Consider the following 13,380-nt stretch of genomic DNA (forward strand, 5'->3'; position numbering starts at 1 on the left):
TTGACCTCTACTTTCATTAGTTCTCTAAATCTCAATCTATTGTTTTACAATGCGCGGCGCCGAGCGCGACGTAATTTTCGAGGTTCCCGTCGTACCCGATTTTTGTCTCTCTCGCAATCTCGTTCGTCGTTTCGTCTCGGGTCGCTAAGTGCTGTCCCAAGACGACTTCGCCACTCCACAGAAAAGCCGACGACGTTCGGTTCCTTCCAGGCGCGCGAAGTTGGTGAATAGCGCCGTTGGCAAAACTACTCCCGGGAAGCTGTACGGTCACCTCGCATAAACTCGCGACGTAGGCGTCGACGACGGAACGCATCCAACTCAAATGTTTCTCGCCCTTTTTTCGAACGACGCAGGAGGTTCCAGAACAATCGCTATCTCCCATGGTGACGCCAACTGTGTCTGGATCTTGTTGATGCGCGAAATATTTACCGATGTTTGGTAATTTTGGAACGGCTTTGATGAAGGTTGGCGAATCCCCTAAAAGGAAGACGCCAAACGCTTCGTCGTCTGAATCGTCGTCGTCTGAATTGTCGTTGTCCTCCTCGACGAGAGACTCTAAGTGAAATTTGGACGCGCGCAACGCGCAGGTAAGCGCTGCTCTCACTGGACTGGTTGACGAAAAATCATCATTTTTCTTCTTCACTTCCAACTCTGGATACATCCCTTCCGGAACAAATCCGCAACGTTCCATCGCGTCCGCAACGTCCGGCTCGCGAAAGGAACTGCCGCAACAATCCTGAACGACATCGAACGTTTTCAGCCGCCCGTTCAATACGTTGCTCTCGTTTTCAATATCCAAATTCACGTGCTTCGTGATTTCATTTTTCTGGTGCCACAGCGTGCATATTCGTTCGTTTGAGTAATCCGGTTCGCACTTGCGAAAGGTTTCGTCCAAAGCGTCCACGAATCGCTCGGCGGTTCTCTCGCTCCCGCCGGCGGTCGAACGACACGGGTACTTTGCCTCCAACTCCTTGCGTTTGTTTTCAGAGAGCATACGATACTTTGCCACCCATTGCGCTTGGTGATCGGCAAACCCAGTCCTTAAATGAATCGCCGCGCACGAGCGCCACTTTTTCATGTCCCCGCCGCCGTTTGAAGAAGATTTCTCAAACACCTCCTCGATCGCCTCTTTTACGTGTTCTCGAGGCCGGAAAAAATGTCGATTGTAGCACGCTTTCGGCAACTCCGGGTCGCCTAAATCTGGCGGAGGCTCGTCTCCGTCGATGCCATAGACGTTAAAAAGTACTTCTCCTTCGCGTTGCATGACAAACACGTCGTGTATGGTGAGTTTCACCCGAACTCCTTTTCGATCCACGTCGCGTGCGACTTCCTCTTTGAACCACTCTCTGAGCCAATCGGCGTTGGCGGCTTTAATTTTTGCCTCGGCGCCTTCCGCTCGATCAATCTCTTCTCTCGACATTCGACCAGAACTCGCCAACGGTTTCACCACATACGTTGCGTCGTCACCGTTGTCGTAAAGTCTTCGTCGATGGTCCAAATCCTTATCGTCGTACAATTTACAATCTCTCACGTCGTCGCTCACGTCTTCTTCGCACAAAATCGTCGCGTTTCTCGTCACGCTCGCCAGACTTAACCGTTCTGGATTTTCATTCGCCCGTTTCGGCGTCCACTGCCAATCGAAACCGTCGCCTTTGAAAAACATCCCGGGGTCAAACTGACACGCAGATTGCCCATCTTTCCCGCGTCGATAAAACGTTTTCCCTTCGACGCCGTCGTTCTCCGCGTTTCTCCCGTACTCCTCCATCCCGCACGCGCCGAAATCGAAATACGAAGCGAACGAGTCAAATCTGGACGCCACCACAAATAAGTTCAACCATCGCCTCATGTTATTCCCAAACCCGTTCCAGAACGGATTATACGCCTCAAATATCACCAAGTTCCCGTTTGAATCTGATTCGTCGTACGACTCCGCCTGTTTCCGTAACTTTCCCATCACCTCTCGCATCGATCCAGCGCCGCTCTCGCTTCCCTCGCCGCCGCAGAACCTCTCGAACATTTCCTCGTGTTGTTTCAAAAGTGGCCACTTTTCAATACCTCCTCCATGTTCTTGCACTTCTTGTTCATCTCGTTGGTTCGTTTCCTTTTGTTTTCTCCACGCTTCTTCATCATTTGAGGAAAACAGTATTCGCTCTTCTTTCAGAGCGATTTCCAACTTCTTCGTCTCCAGGCGAATATCTTCCCTCAAAGCTTCCAATTTCCCTTCTTTATCTCTCTCATCATCGCGCTCTCTCGCAACAGGGCCCCATCGGTAGTTGTCGTCGTTTTCGTATTCTCTCATCCGCCTTCGTTTTACTCTTTTGGTCGAAGGAAAACGCGTGGTATTCGTGTCGTGTATTCCGTTCCCGGATGTCATCAAAGCGCTGCTCGCGAGTAAGGAACGACGAGTTGCCGACGATTTCGCGCCGATGATGTTTACCACCTTTTCCTCCTCCTTTTCCTCCTCGTTTCGAAGCAACTCTCCGCGACAGAGAAGGCACGTCACCACGAGCACCACCATCACCGAGAAATACCTTCTTTGTCTTCCATTTCTGGTCGTCATTCTCTTCATAACATTAAGCGCAAAGTAGGGGAAGTGACGAATTTTTCCCCTAAAATGCATTCCAAATGCATTCCTTTGAGTCCGGGTGTTTTGCGTTTCGGCGGTGATACTCAGCGCTCCTCCGCGCGTGGGGAAAGAAAAAGACGCGAACGATGTCCTCGCTTCAGTGCTTTTGCTTTCGCTGCTTCCGAGGATGAGAAAGAGACCGGGCAGAGGAATTTCGGGGAAACAGTTGTTGTGGTAACGGGATGTTTAGGATTCATCGGGTCCAATCTCGTCTCTCATCTGCTCGAAAGAAGAAATAACAGAAGCCAGGATGATGATGTGCACGAAAACGTGATTATTATTGGCATCGACGTTCTGGACGTGGAGAAAGGTCCGTACAAAAAGGAAGATAAGAGAGCGAATTTGAATCGATTGGTGCACATTGGGAAGAGAAGGTTTGTATTCATCGATCGAGATATCTCGCTCGGAATTGAGCTTTCGATGATTGAAAGAGAGTTGCGAAAGATGAAGAAGACAAAGGACAATGATTTTGATGCAGAGGATGATTCAAACGTATGTAAAACGATCGATGGCATTATCCATTGCGCGGCGTATTCGGGCGTGAAAGATACGCTCGAGGACCCTTTCCTGGCGTTTCGAGCGAACGTTGAAACGACGGCGATTATGATTGAACTCGCGAAGCGCTCTGAAGCGAACTTTGTGTTCTTGAGTAGTGGCGCGACGTATGGGGATAATTTTGAGAGAAAAAAACCATCGAGAGAAGATGAAGGGATCATGGGCGACGACGGGAAGTCTATTCCGCAAAGTCCGTACGCGCTCTCAAAAATTGCAGCCGAGGCGGTGGTGAGGAGTTACGCGCGAGCGTTTACGGAGATTGAGAGGAAAATAACGATAACGAGAATATTCACCTGTTTTGGGAATTACGGACGACCGGATATGGCGATTACTCGCTTCATGCAAACGTTGTTAGACGATGAAAATCGCGAAAAGAAACTGACGATGTTTGGCGACGGTGACGAGAGTTGGAGAGATTACTGTCACATTTCGGACGTATGTTCGGGGATCGAGAAAGCGCTGTGGAGGGAAAACGGGTCGACGTGCGAAACGGTCAACGTTTCGAGAGGCGAAGCGGTGACTTTAAGACGGCTCGTGAGTTCGGTGCAAAAAGCCGCATCTGAGGAGCTTAAAGCATCGTCGAAAACATCGTCTGAATCAGACGACGATATCAAAATCATCGTCGAACCGAGAAGACCCGGCGACGTCGGCGGAACGTTCGCGGATGTGACCAAAGCGAAGGATCTTCTCGATTTCGAGGCCAAAATTTCTTTGGAAGAGGGTGTTGCCAGCGTCGCGAACTGGTACAACTCGGACGAATATAAAAAGCACTACTTTAAGAGATGAATTTAGAAAGATAGATAGATAGATAGTACTAGTACAGATATAAATAGCACGCAACAACACTACGAAAAGCATCATCATCATCATCCTACTACGGCACTTGTTGCACGACCAAAACGAGCGTCGCCACGACGCCCGCGAGAACTAATCCGAGCAAAGGCGCGTACGCAACCTCGCTCGTCGTCGTGTCCTCGTCTCGCTTCGTCCACCCGCTATCGGTATATTCACCTTTCACGTCCACGGACTCCCCAAAAAACCCTCCTTTCGTCCCTCCAACCTTCCTGCGTAACGCGCCGTATTGCTCCGTCGACATCGACTCGCCTTTCCTCATCCTCTTGGCCGCGCTCAACAAGCCTCTGTCAGCTGCGATATCTTCTTGGAAATCTAACGCTCTGGTGACTTTAAACAGCGCTTGCGAGAAGCCGCCTTTCTCGCGCGCTTCGAACTCGGCTTTTTTCAAAGCTCGTTGTTTCCGGATTCTCGCGTACGCTTCCGTCTTGGTCTCTTCGTACGCGTATTCCACGTCTTTCACGGTGTTGGTCTTTCCTTGAGCCGGGGAAACATCACCCGATGGCTTTTGGAAATTCCCAAACAATCCTTTCTTCTTTGCCGGAGGCGGAGGCGGAGGAGGCGGCGCTTCTTTCTTCCAAAACGATTTCGTCACGACGACAGCGCGATTGTTTCGCTCACGAGTCGTCCTCTTTTGCGTGGTGATTGGTGTGGTCGAAGTAGTAGTCGTGGTAAACATATTTGTGGTAAAGATTAGTTAGTAGATATGACACGTCACCTTTTTGAGGCGATTTTTCTCCTTTACTCACATTTTTATTTCAATGAACATTTTCATCGACAAAAGAGGATGCTGAGGATGATGACGATGACAATGATGGTTTCATCAGAGAAGAAGGAGAAGAGGAGGACTCACTCTTTCAAAGAAAGAATAATTTTCGAAAACTCGAAAATCCTTCGTTCGATCTTACTCGCGAAATGAGGCGCGCGAGCGTTCGGGCCGTCTCGAGAGACGAAGCGCGCCGAAGGGAGAATTTTCTCCCAACCTTTCAGTTCGTCTTCGAGTCGTCGAAGTTTGTCCCTTTTTCTCGAGAAGGATGCCTTTTTTTCTTCTCCTTCTTTGTCTTCTTCTTCTTTGTCTTCTTCTTCTTTGTCTTCTTCCTCTCGGTATCGTTCGATTCGAGCGTCGAGAAGTTTGACGAGGAAGCGGAGGAGGAGGGAGGTGCCCATGGCGTTGATTGTCGTTTTATTAGGTGCCGAAGGCGGCGTTTCGCTGGAAGAGAAAGCAAACTGCGTCTCGAGAAACTTTTTTAAACGGAGCGTCGCGGCTTTGCCGTCGGGAACCGAAGCGAACACGTCGCAGACGATGGTTTCGATTCGAAGTTGCGCGAATGGCGAATGCGGGAACACTCTCAAGACTGGAATCCAGTTCTTCGGGAAGAGGAGTTCGCCGCAGACTTCGTTCCAGACGCTAATCGCGTCGGGTGGAGCGAAGGCGTCCAAAGTTTCCAAAATCGGAGACGCCAGCGCGAAGGCGTTCAAGACGGCCAAACGAACGGATTCGCACACGCCGTCGCGAGAGACGCCCCACCCGATATTTTGCTTCGTACCGTCCGTGTTACCACCCGATGCGGCGTTACTGTTCGAGCTGTTGTTATCTGCACCACTGCTCGCAGCCGCAGAAGAAACTAACGCGCTCGAAAGAGAGACGCCACCGTGTCGGTCGGGCTTAATCAACGCCGGTTGCGGAGGCGCTAAGAAGAGCGCCATGGAAGCGCGAGCGAGCGCGCACAAGGCTCTCGCCAACGCGTCTCTCGGTCGACCAGCTTCTGCGTTCTTCTTGAACGCTTTTCCGGGCGCATCGGACGGTTTTGCGAGCAGTGCCGCAGCAGTCGATAAGGCGTTCGGCCCGAGTGCCGCGTCTGATGGCGACATAGCGGACGACGAAGACAAGACTGCTGCCGCGTTTTGCTTTTGTTGCTGCTGCGACGCGAACAGCGCGTCTCTCCAACTCTCATCCAACGCCAACACGGAACGAATTGAATTCGAACAGTTCTCGCACATCCTCGCGAGTTCTTTGGCACCTACTTCGTCGCCTGGGTTTCGAGCGTTTGCAAGTTCTCGCGATACTGCCAAGAGTGATCCTGGCGCCCAACCTTGCGCTTCGGATAAAGCTCTCGCGATGGCGCTCAAAGCCGCTGATTGGACGTCGGCGACTAAGTTTTCGTCGTTTTCGTCGTTTTCGTCGCATGTCTCCTTTTCATTAGCATTGATAATCATCGCCGATGGGGGGGTGGTGTTCTTCCTCTCTCTTTGAACGACCGAATTGTTTTCTTCTTCCTCCTCGTCTTCCCCGTCTTCTCCTCGTTCGTCGCTCGAGAGATTTTTCAGCGCCACGCGCAATTTTCGCGACGCCTCATCAACGATGGCTTTGCGAAGCTCGAACGGTGCCGATAACCTAGAGCGTTCCGTGGCGGATTGTCTGGCAGCATCTCTGGCGACAGCTGCAGATGCAGAGGCTTCCGGAGACAGAGGCGCTCTCGACTTCTTTTTCATCTTGCCATCATTCTTGCCGTCGCCGTCGTCGTCGTCGTCCGAGGGTTCGCGTAACAACGCGGCTGCAGCCGCGCCGGCTCTTTTCGCCGCATCGTCCGCGGCTCTTTTCTCGATGACACCTCCAATTTCTCGAAGAGCTAACATCGTCGCGCGTTCAATTGCAGTCTCAAATGCCGAACTCCACGCATCTTCCAGCGTTGGTTTGGCCATTTTCTTCTTCTGCGTAATGTGCTCCGTATTCGTATTCGTAAATAATCTTTTCTGTTCAGCCGCGGAAACAGTCGCAGCTAGTCTGCACGCGTTATCGAGCGTCTCCGAGACGCACTTCAACGCGTTTGGTATTTCGTGTCGCACCGCGTGGTCCACCGAAGCTAATACCGCGGCGTCGACGGTAAAGTCGACGATATTTTTGTGTCGAGGATTCGCCGCGAGAAACGCGCGTTGTAAACTTCGAGTTGGATTCGCCGTAGACGAGGACGGTACGGACGGCAACGATGGACTCGTTTCGAGCGCCGCCATTTTTGTGGATGTAATCTTCGTAGGAGGCGAAGCAGACGAAAGTGCAGTCGCCGAGACGGGCGCAATCTTTCGAACGGGAACTGGAACGACCCGGTGTCGGTCTCCTTCGTCTTCTCCTTTGCGTACTTGTTCTTGCTTCGACGGTAAAATTGCCGCAGCTTGATGCGTACTAATTTGACTCTCAATGGATTCGATTTCTTCCTGGCTCCATCGATTTGATATCGCGTCGTCGTTTCGCAACGCCGTGATGCATCTCTCGACGTCAACGCCAATCAATTTTTGCAACAAGGAATCGTCGATGACGTTTGGCGTAAAATCATGTCCGCCCGCTGCGGAATTAGACCCCCACTCCGCGAGCACGTCATTCTCTTCCACTGAAATTTTTACTTTGTCGAAAGCGTTTGCGAGGAATGCTTTCGGCACGGGTCCCGCGGGATGCGACTGCGACGTTGAAGCTAACTTTGCGTACTCCAACGACTTCGCAGTCGTCGTTGGCGCCTTGAAATGGAGCGTTTCTCGAACGAGATGTCGAATCATGCGAACGCTCACCGCCGATATCAATGAAACGTCCTCGACAGATCGAAGAGACCGAGATGGCGCAGAACCAGTTGCACCATTACTTCCATCACTAGTATTAACTATGCACAGCTTTGCACTTTTCGAAGCCGAACGGAACCATGACGTTAAATCGACGAAGCCTTTCGAAGAAAACACTAAAGTCGCTTCTTCCGTGTCTTCCCACGGCGTGAATTTCACATACTCCGATACCCACGGGAGAGTGAGCATGAGCTCGTTTTCGGCAGTTGCAATGCGCAAGCTCTCCACGCAAAGTTCTATTGTAGGTAATCCGTCGAAAGCGACGATCGAAGAGTAACCGTCTAAGCAAAATCGTAAAAGACCAAGAAATTTGCCGCAACACTTTGCCGCGAGAGCGCGAGCGGTGAAATCTTTCGGGTTCACCCCGAACGAACGCAAAATATCGTCCACTTCTTCACCTCCTTCGCTCACTCCATCTTCTCCTTTGCCTTTACGCACGGACGCGGCGTAATTGTTATCGAGCGCTTTGAGCGCATCCGCGAGTGACCGAGACACCGCGGCGGAGAAACGAGCGGAATCTGCCGTTTCCAATACGCACACGTACGGTCGAAAAGCTGGCTGAAACATTGCTGCGAACGATGATTCTTGCGTAGTCGTCGTCGTCGTCGTCGTCGTCGATGAGGATGTTTCGTTACTTTGTTGCTGATGCAAAGCGAGTGGTGTCGGTGCAACGTGATGATTCCCTCTTCCTCCACCTCTTCCACCCGCTCCTCCTCCTCCTCTTCCTTGATGGACTCCTCTACCTCCGCCTAAAATACTATTACTACCTCTGCCTAAACTACTACTACTTCTTCCATTCGCGTGCGTGTTGTTATGACGTTGAGGATTTTGATGTTGCGCGCCAGCACTAGTACTGACTCCGCCTCCACCCATCAAACGCTCTCGCAACGCCGATAGTTTCGCCGCCGACACTGCGGCTCCGATATCTTCCTCAGTTTCGCCTTCGCCGGCACTTTTCAACATTTTTCGTACGAAAACATCCGCGAGCCATCTGGCGTCTTCTTTAGATTTTGCCGAATCGAAAACTTCTCTGCACTTTCTCGCGAACGCGTTCGCGGCGTTCTGGTGATAATATTTAGACGGCGGCGCGCCAGTTGCACCAGTCGATGCCATGAACGAAGACGCGTTGAATTTGGCATCCGGGGAGAGCAAAGCGACGAGTTGGTCGCGCCATTTCTCGCGAGCGTGCGCGTTCGCTCTGGACACTAATCCAAATTTATTGCTTGGATTACGAACCGAACTTACATCTGCGCGTGTACCGACGGCTCCCCCTCTGCCATTATCTGTTTCTCCGCGTTTGTTGTTTCTTTTTCGCGATGAAGCCGAAGGTGTCGCGTCGTCGTATATTTTTGTTACGGTTGTTGCAGACGCTGCGAGCGCGGAGAGAAAGTTTGCGCACTCTTGCGCCAACATTGGCGCGTGCGCTTTTACCGCTTCAGATTCAGATAATGCCTCCAGTGCTGTTGGACCGAGAGAAAACGGAAGCGTCCCGGCGTTGGCTAAAACGAGCGCGGCAAATTTACGAACGAACACGCCGGATGGGAAAATTTCAAACTCTTCTTCTGCTTCCTTGCCCGGACTAACGCCAAACGGAAACGCATCCGGAGAAATCGAGAGCATTTTGAGAACATCTACGATGGACTTTTCAATATCACCGTTATGGAACCACTCGAGCGCAAACGCGTACGCTTTTGCCAAGTCCAAGATATATTCAGGAGTTTCGACTGACACTTCGTTGTTAATGTTGTTGTTGTTGTTGTTGCTTTTTGCAGCGGTTGGTTGAATCCGCTTCTGTTGATGTTGTTGTTGATGTTGCTGCTGCTGCACCGGCGACAGCTGTTTATTCGTGAAAGTATTGCTATTACTCGAATTTGATGAACCAGAGAGCAGAGACGGTTGAATCCGTCTCGGTGCACCTACGACGCCGCCGCTTTGACTCCTCGGAAGTTGTTGCTGTTGCTGTTGCTGTTGCTGTTGCGAAGAAGAAGGCGAAACTACCGGCGGTGAAGCCGCTCGTTCCACACTTCCGGGACCACCATTCGATACGGGCGACGGCGTCACTCTCCTCGGCGACGGCAACGCTCCGTTTATGTTGTTATTACTGCTGCCATTCAAACTCATCCCGCCCAATTTCTTCGCCAACGGCGTCGTCGCGACAACCGGCGACGAACTCAAGCTCGGAAACTGCGCGCAGTCGTCGATTTGCGGAAGCATGCTCCTTTTCCCATCGCCTCTCTTTTTCACAGGTGGCGTCGTCGTTTCCAACGCGAACGCCGCACCGCTGAAGCTGGTATCGTCGTTGCTGCTGCTACTCGCGCTCTGATGATGTTTCCTTCGCAAACTTTGCACTCTTGTCTCGCTCTCGAGCAATCTTTGCACCGATTCGTGCACAGAACTATACATCGCGTCGAAGAAGAAGATATCGTCGTCGTCGCCATCATCTCCGCCTCCTCGAGACGACGACGAAATGGATGATACCTTTGCATCGTCGTCGTCTTTTGTAGAATCTTTGTTCGCACGACTCGTCGATTTCGCGTTGTTCACAAAACGTCGCGCGCATTCAACAACAAACAGCTCTTTGTTCCGACGATGTAAAAACGCATCTCTCCGCGTCGTCGTCGTCGATGTTTTCAAAGTCTCTCCCGACAAAAACGACGCGTTGGTGTCCTTTTCGTTGTCATCATCGCTTCTCATCGCTTCTTGGTCGTCCTCGTAGCTCTCTTAAAGGAAGAGCGAGAAAGAAAAGAAGACAAACGAGAGCGTTAAAAGGAGTTTCAACGACAGACAAAAGTGAGGAAAATTCAAATTTGCGTGAAGGAGGACTACTGCGTGTATTCTACGCGAAGAAGGCTACGTATGAAATAAGTCTATACAAAATAATAACGCTAAGTCTGTATCATCTCGTTATAGCGCTTTCGAGCGAAACTCTCTTTTAACGAACGAACGAACGACGAAGACGGGATGATGACACAGACGATTGAATACTATTGAACGCGCGTCGTCAATTTTCATCATCACACGCGAAGTTCAACGCCTAACGGACAATGGTCGCTTCCGAGAAAGTCGGAGACGATGAACGCGTCTTTGATATTTTCTTTCATAGTGTCGCTGACCAAGGCGTAATCAATGCGCCAGCCGCGATTTCGCTCTCGGCTTTTGGCTCTGTATGACCAATACGTGAACTTGTCGTCCGCGGTTGGGTGTCGATATCGGAACGAGTCGGTTAAACGTAAGTCTTTGAGTTGGTTTGAAAACGCGAGGCGTTCCTCCGGCGTGAACCCGGCGCTCGTTTCGTTTTGCGTCCAATTTCCCCATAAATCGCGCTTCTCGTGCGCGACGTTGAAATCCCCCACCCAAACGATCGCTTTCTCTTCTTCTTCTTTCATCATATCTTCCCTCAAACACGAGACGTGCGCTTTCATCGCCGGCTCCCAAACCTCGATTCTTTCCCTCAACCGTTTCAACCCTTCGCCGCTGTTCGGAACGTACGTGTTTATAATCACCGCTTTCTCGAGCTCGCACGTCATCACCCGCCCTTCTCGATTGAACAAATGAAACGCCTCCAAGTTTTCCTCCGTCTTTTCGAAATCCGCCTCGTCTAACGCGCGTTGGTGAAACCCTTCGCGCGGTTTTGACGTAAACTTCACATCTGGACGAGTGATCATGGCCACGCCCGAGTACCCTTTCCTCGCTGTTGAACATGAAAAGTACGCCGCTAATTGATCGTTTTGATTATGATGCAGGCCTCCTGGTCCCTTATCATCATCATTTTCATCCTCGTCATCCTCGATTACCGCTACCATTTCCCCTACGTTCCCTTCTTGCATCTTTGTCTCTTGCACGCACAAGATGTCAAATCTCGTCTTCTCGTATAAATCTTTCACGAAGTGTGGGTGTTTTTTCATCGTTCCGCGTAATCCGTTGACGTTCCAGCTTACAATTCGCAACGGTGCATTCGTCGTAGTCGTCGTAGTCGTGGTATCCGACGTAAACGACGCGAGTGTTCGTCGTCCTCTTTTACTTCGTTTCCTGTTGTTCCCGTGATGATGATGGGTGTTCGCGTTGAGAAAACATGAACAACAATACCGCGCGGCCGTGATGGTGTTGGTCGTTTTTGTCGTCGTCATCCTCCTCAGAAGTACAGCGCACGTCATCATCGCGTCGTTGTTTTTGTCGCAGAAGTAGTCACTCGTTCTCTCTTTCGCGCGCGAAAGAGAATGAAGAAGCGTTCGTTGAAATGAATTGGAAAACTTTCGAGAGTGTTCGTCACATCCAAATGACCAACGACGGAGAACGACACACGGCAGTCGCCGCCGTCGACCGGAAAGGCAGGTTCGCACGAAACGAATCCAGTTTCCGAGACCGCGTTTCAGATATCGTTTCGGAAAAAAACCGATACAAACTCATCGTTTCCTACGCCTGCCCGTGGGCGACGCGATGTCTTTCCGTCCTCTATCTGAAAGGATTGGACGATGGAATCGAGGTGGACATCGTGCACCCGACGTGGCAGAAAACGAGAAGAAAAAGAGGAAAAGAGGACGAGGAGGATACGGATGAAGATGATGGACACGCCGGGTGGGTTTTTCCCAACGAGAACTGTCGATGGATTCAACATTTGTCCGGGATTGAAAGCGCGAAATTCGAGGTGCAAGCGTATCACACGAGGAAGGACCCGAAGAAGACGAAGAAGACGGAGTTTTATTCCATCCGAGATTTCTACGAAGAGCACGACAATTCGTACAAAGGTCCGTTTACGGTACCAATCTTGTACGATCAAACTGAAAAGCGAATCGTGAACAACGAGAGCAGCGAGATTATTCGAGATTTGAACGCGCGGTTTCAACCGCTCGCGAAGAACGCGACGTTAGATTTGTACCCGGAGAGTAAGCGAAAAGAGATTGACGAGATGAACGAGTGGACGTATCGCGCGATTAATAACGGCGTCTATAAGTGTGGGTTCGCGCGGACGCAAGAGGCGTACGAGGAAGCCGTGGAAGAGTTATACGAAGGTTTGGAGAGATTGGAAAGCGTTCTCGAGCGTTCGAAGATGAAGTTTTTGGTGAGCGACGACGAGGTCACCGAAATCGACGTTCGGGTGTTCCAAACGTTAGTTCGATTCGACGAGGTGTACGTCGTGTACTTTAAAACGAACAAAAAATGCATTCGCGAGTATAAGAACATCAGCGCGTACGTGAAACGGTTATACGCGATGCCGGCGTTTCGAAAAGCGACCAACATGTGGGACATTAAGACGCATTATTTCACCTCGCACGTCGCGTTAAATCCGTACGGGATAATACCTAAAGGCGATCCGAGTTGGTTAACGTAAACAAACGCGCTCATCGCGCGCGTACTACGAGTAATATTTAAAAAAAAAAGCACATCTCGCATCCAATCGCTGCCCGGTTTCTTCGTCTCTCTCTCTCGTTTATTTTGTGGGGTAGCGTAGCTCGTGCGAGAGGGCGTTTCGCGCCCGCCGACTCGTTTCGCTTACTCGCGCTCCCGCGTGTGTCTGTGCACGGCGAGAGAAGAAGACATCGAGTCTTCTTAACCACATACCACAGAGAGAGAGAAACACCTCGGCTTGAAATATATACGTGCCCATTGACTTTCCTTCTTCGTAATACTAATACGCGTTGTTGTTTGAACGCGTCGTGTGTGTGTGTGACACTACGGCGTGCGCGCGTGAGTTTATTGCAGTAGAGCGTCGCGCGCAAACTAATAATAACACTATTATT

At 50.8% G+C, this 13,380-nt stretch overlaps 6 protein-coding genes across 6 annotated transcripts; 2 read left to right on the forward strand and 4 right to left on the reverse strand.

Moving 5' to 3' along the window:
• Positions 1-31: 31 nt before the first annotated feature.
• On the reverse strand, positions 32-2,560 carry Bathy09g01170 (predicted protein; the record flags this gene model as incomplete). Its single annotated transcript, XM_007511028.1, has 1 exon — positions 32-2,560. The coding sequence occupies one exon, from the start codon at positions 2,558-2,560 to the stop codon at positions 32-34; it is 2,529 nt and encodes an 842-aa protein (XP_007511090.1).
• Positions 2,561-2,614: 54 nt separating this feature from the next.
• On the forward strand, positions 2,615-3,967 carry Bathy09g01180 (NAD-dependent epimerase/dehydratase; the record flags this gene model as incomplete). The annotated part of the gene is made up of 1 exon (XM_007511092.1): positions 2,615-3,967. The coding sequence occupies one exon, from the start codon at positions 2,615-2,617 to the stop codon at positions 3,965-3,967; it is 1,353 nt and encodes a 450-aa protein (XP_007511154.1).
• Positions 3,968-4,055: 88 nt separating this feature from the next.
• Bathy09g01190 (predicted protein) lies at positions 4,056-4,712 on the reverse strand (the record flags this gene model as incomplete). Its single annotated transcript, XM_007511250.1, has 1 exon — positions 4,056-4,712. The coding sequence occupies one exon, from the start codon at positions 4,710-4,712 to the stop codon at positions 4,056-4,058; it is 657 nt and encodes a 218-aa protein (XP_007511312.1).
• Positions 4,713-4,882: 170 nt separating this feature from the next.
• Positions 4,883-10,336, reverse strand: Bathy09g01200 (exodeoxyribonuclease (ISS); the record flags this gene model as incomplete). Its single annotated transcript, XM_007511121.1, has 1 exon — positions 4,883-10,336. One exon carries the CDS (start codon positions 10,334-10,336, stop codon positions 4,883-4,885), a length of 5,454 nt encoding a protein of 1,817 aa, XP_007511183.1.
• A 320-nt stretch (positions 10,337-10,656) lies between these two features.
• Bathy09g01210 (exodeoxyribonuclease III) lies at positions 10,657-11,769 on the reverse strand (the record flags this gene model as incomplete). Its single annotated transcript, XM_007511024.1, has 1 exon — positions 10,657-11,769. One exon carries the CDS (start codon positions 11,767-11,769, stop codon positions 10,657-10,659), a length of 1,113 nt encoding a protein of 370 aa, XP_007511086.1.
• Positions 11,770-11,879: 110 nt separating this feature from the next.
• On the forward strand, positions 11,880-12,971 carry Bathy09g01220 (predicted protein; the record flags this gene model as incomplete). Its single annotated transcript, XM_007511105.1, has 1 exon — positions 11,880-12,971. The coding sequence occupies one exon, from the start codon at positions 11,880-11,882 to the stop codon at positions 12,969-12,971; it is 1,092 nt and encodes a 363-aa protein (XP_007511167.1).
• Positions 12,972-13,380: the final 409 nt, after the last annotated feature.

The sequence above is a fragment of the Bathycoccus prasinos genome (assembly GCF_002220235.1).
Source record: "Bathycoccus prasinos genomic : Chromosome_9".
Classification (NCBI taxonomy): Eukaryota; Viridiplantae; Chlorophyta; class Mamiellophyceae; order Mamiellales; family Bathycoccaceae; genus Bathycoccus; species Bathycoccus prasinos.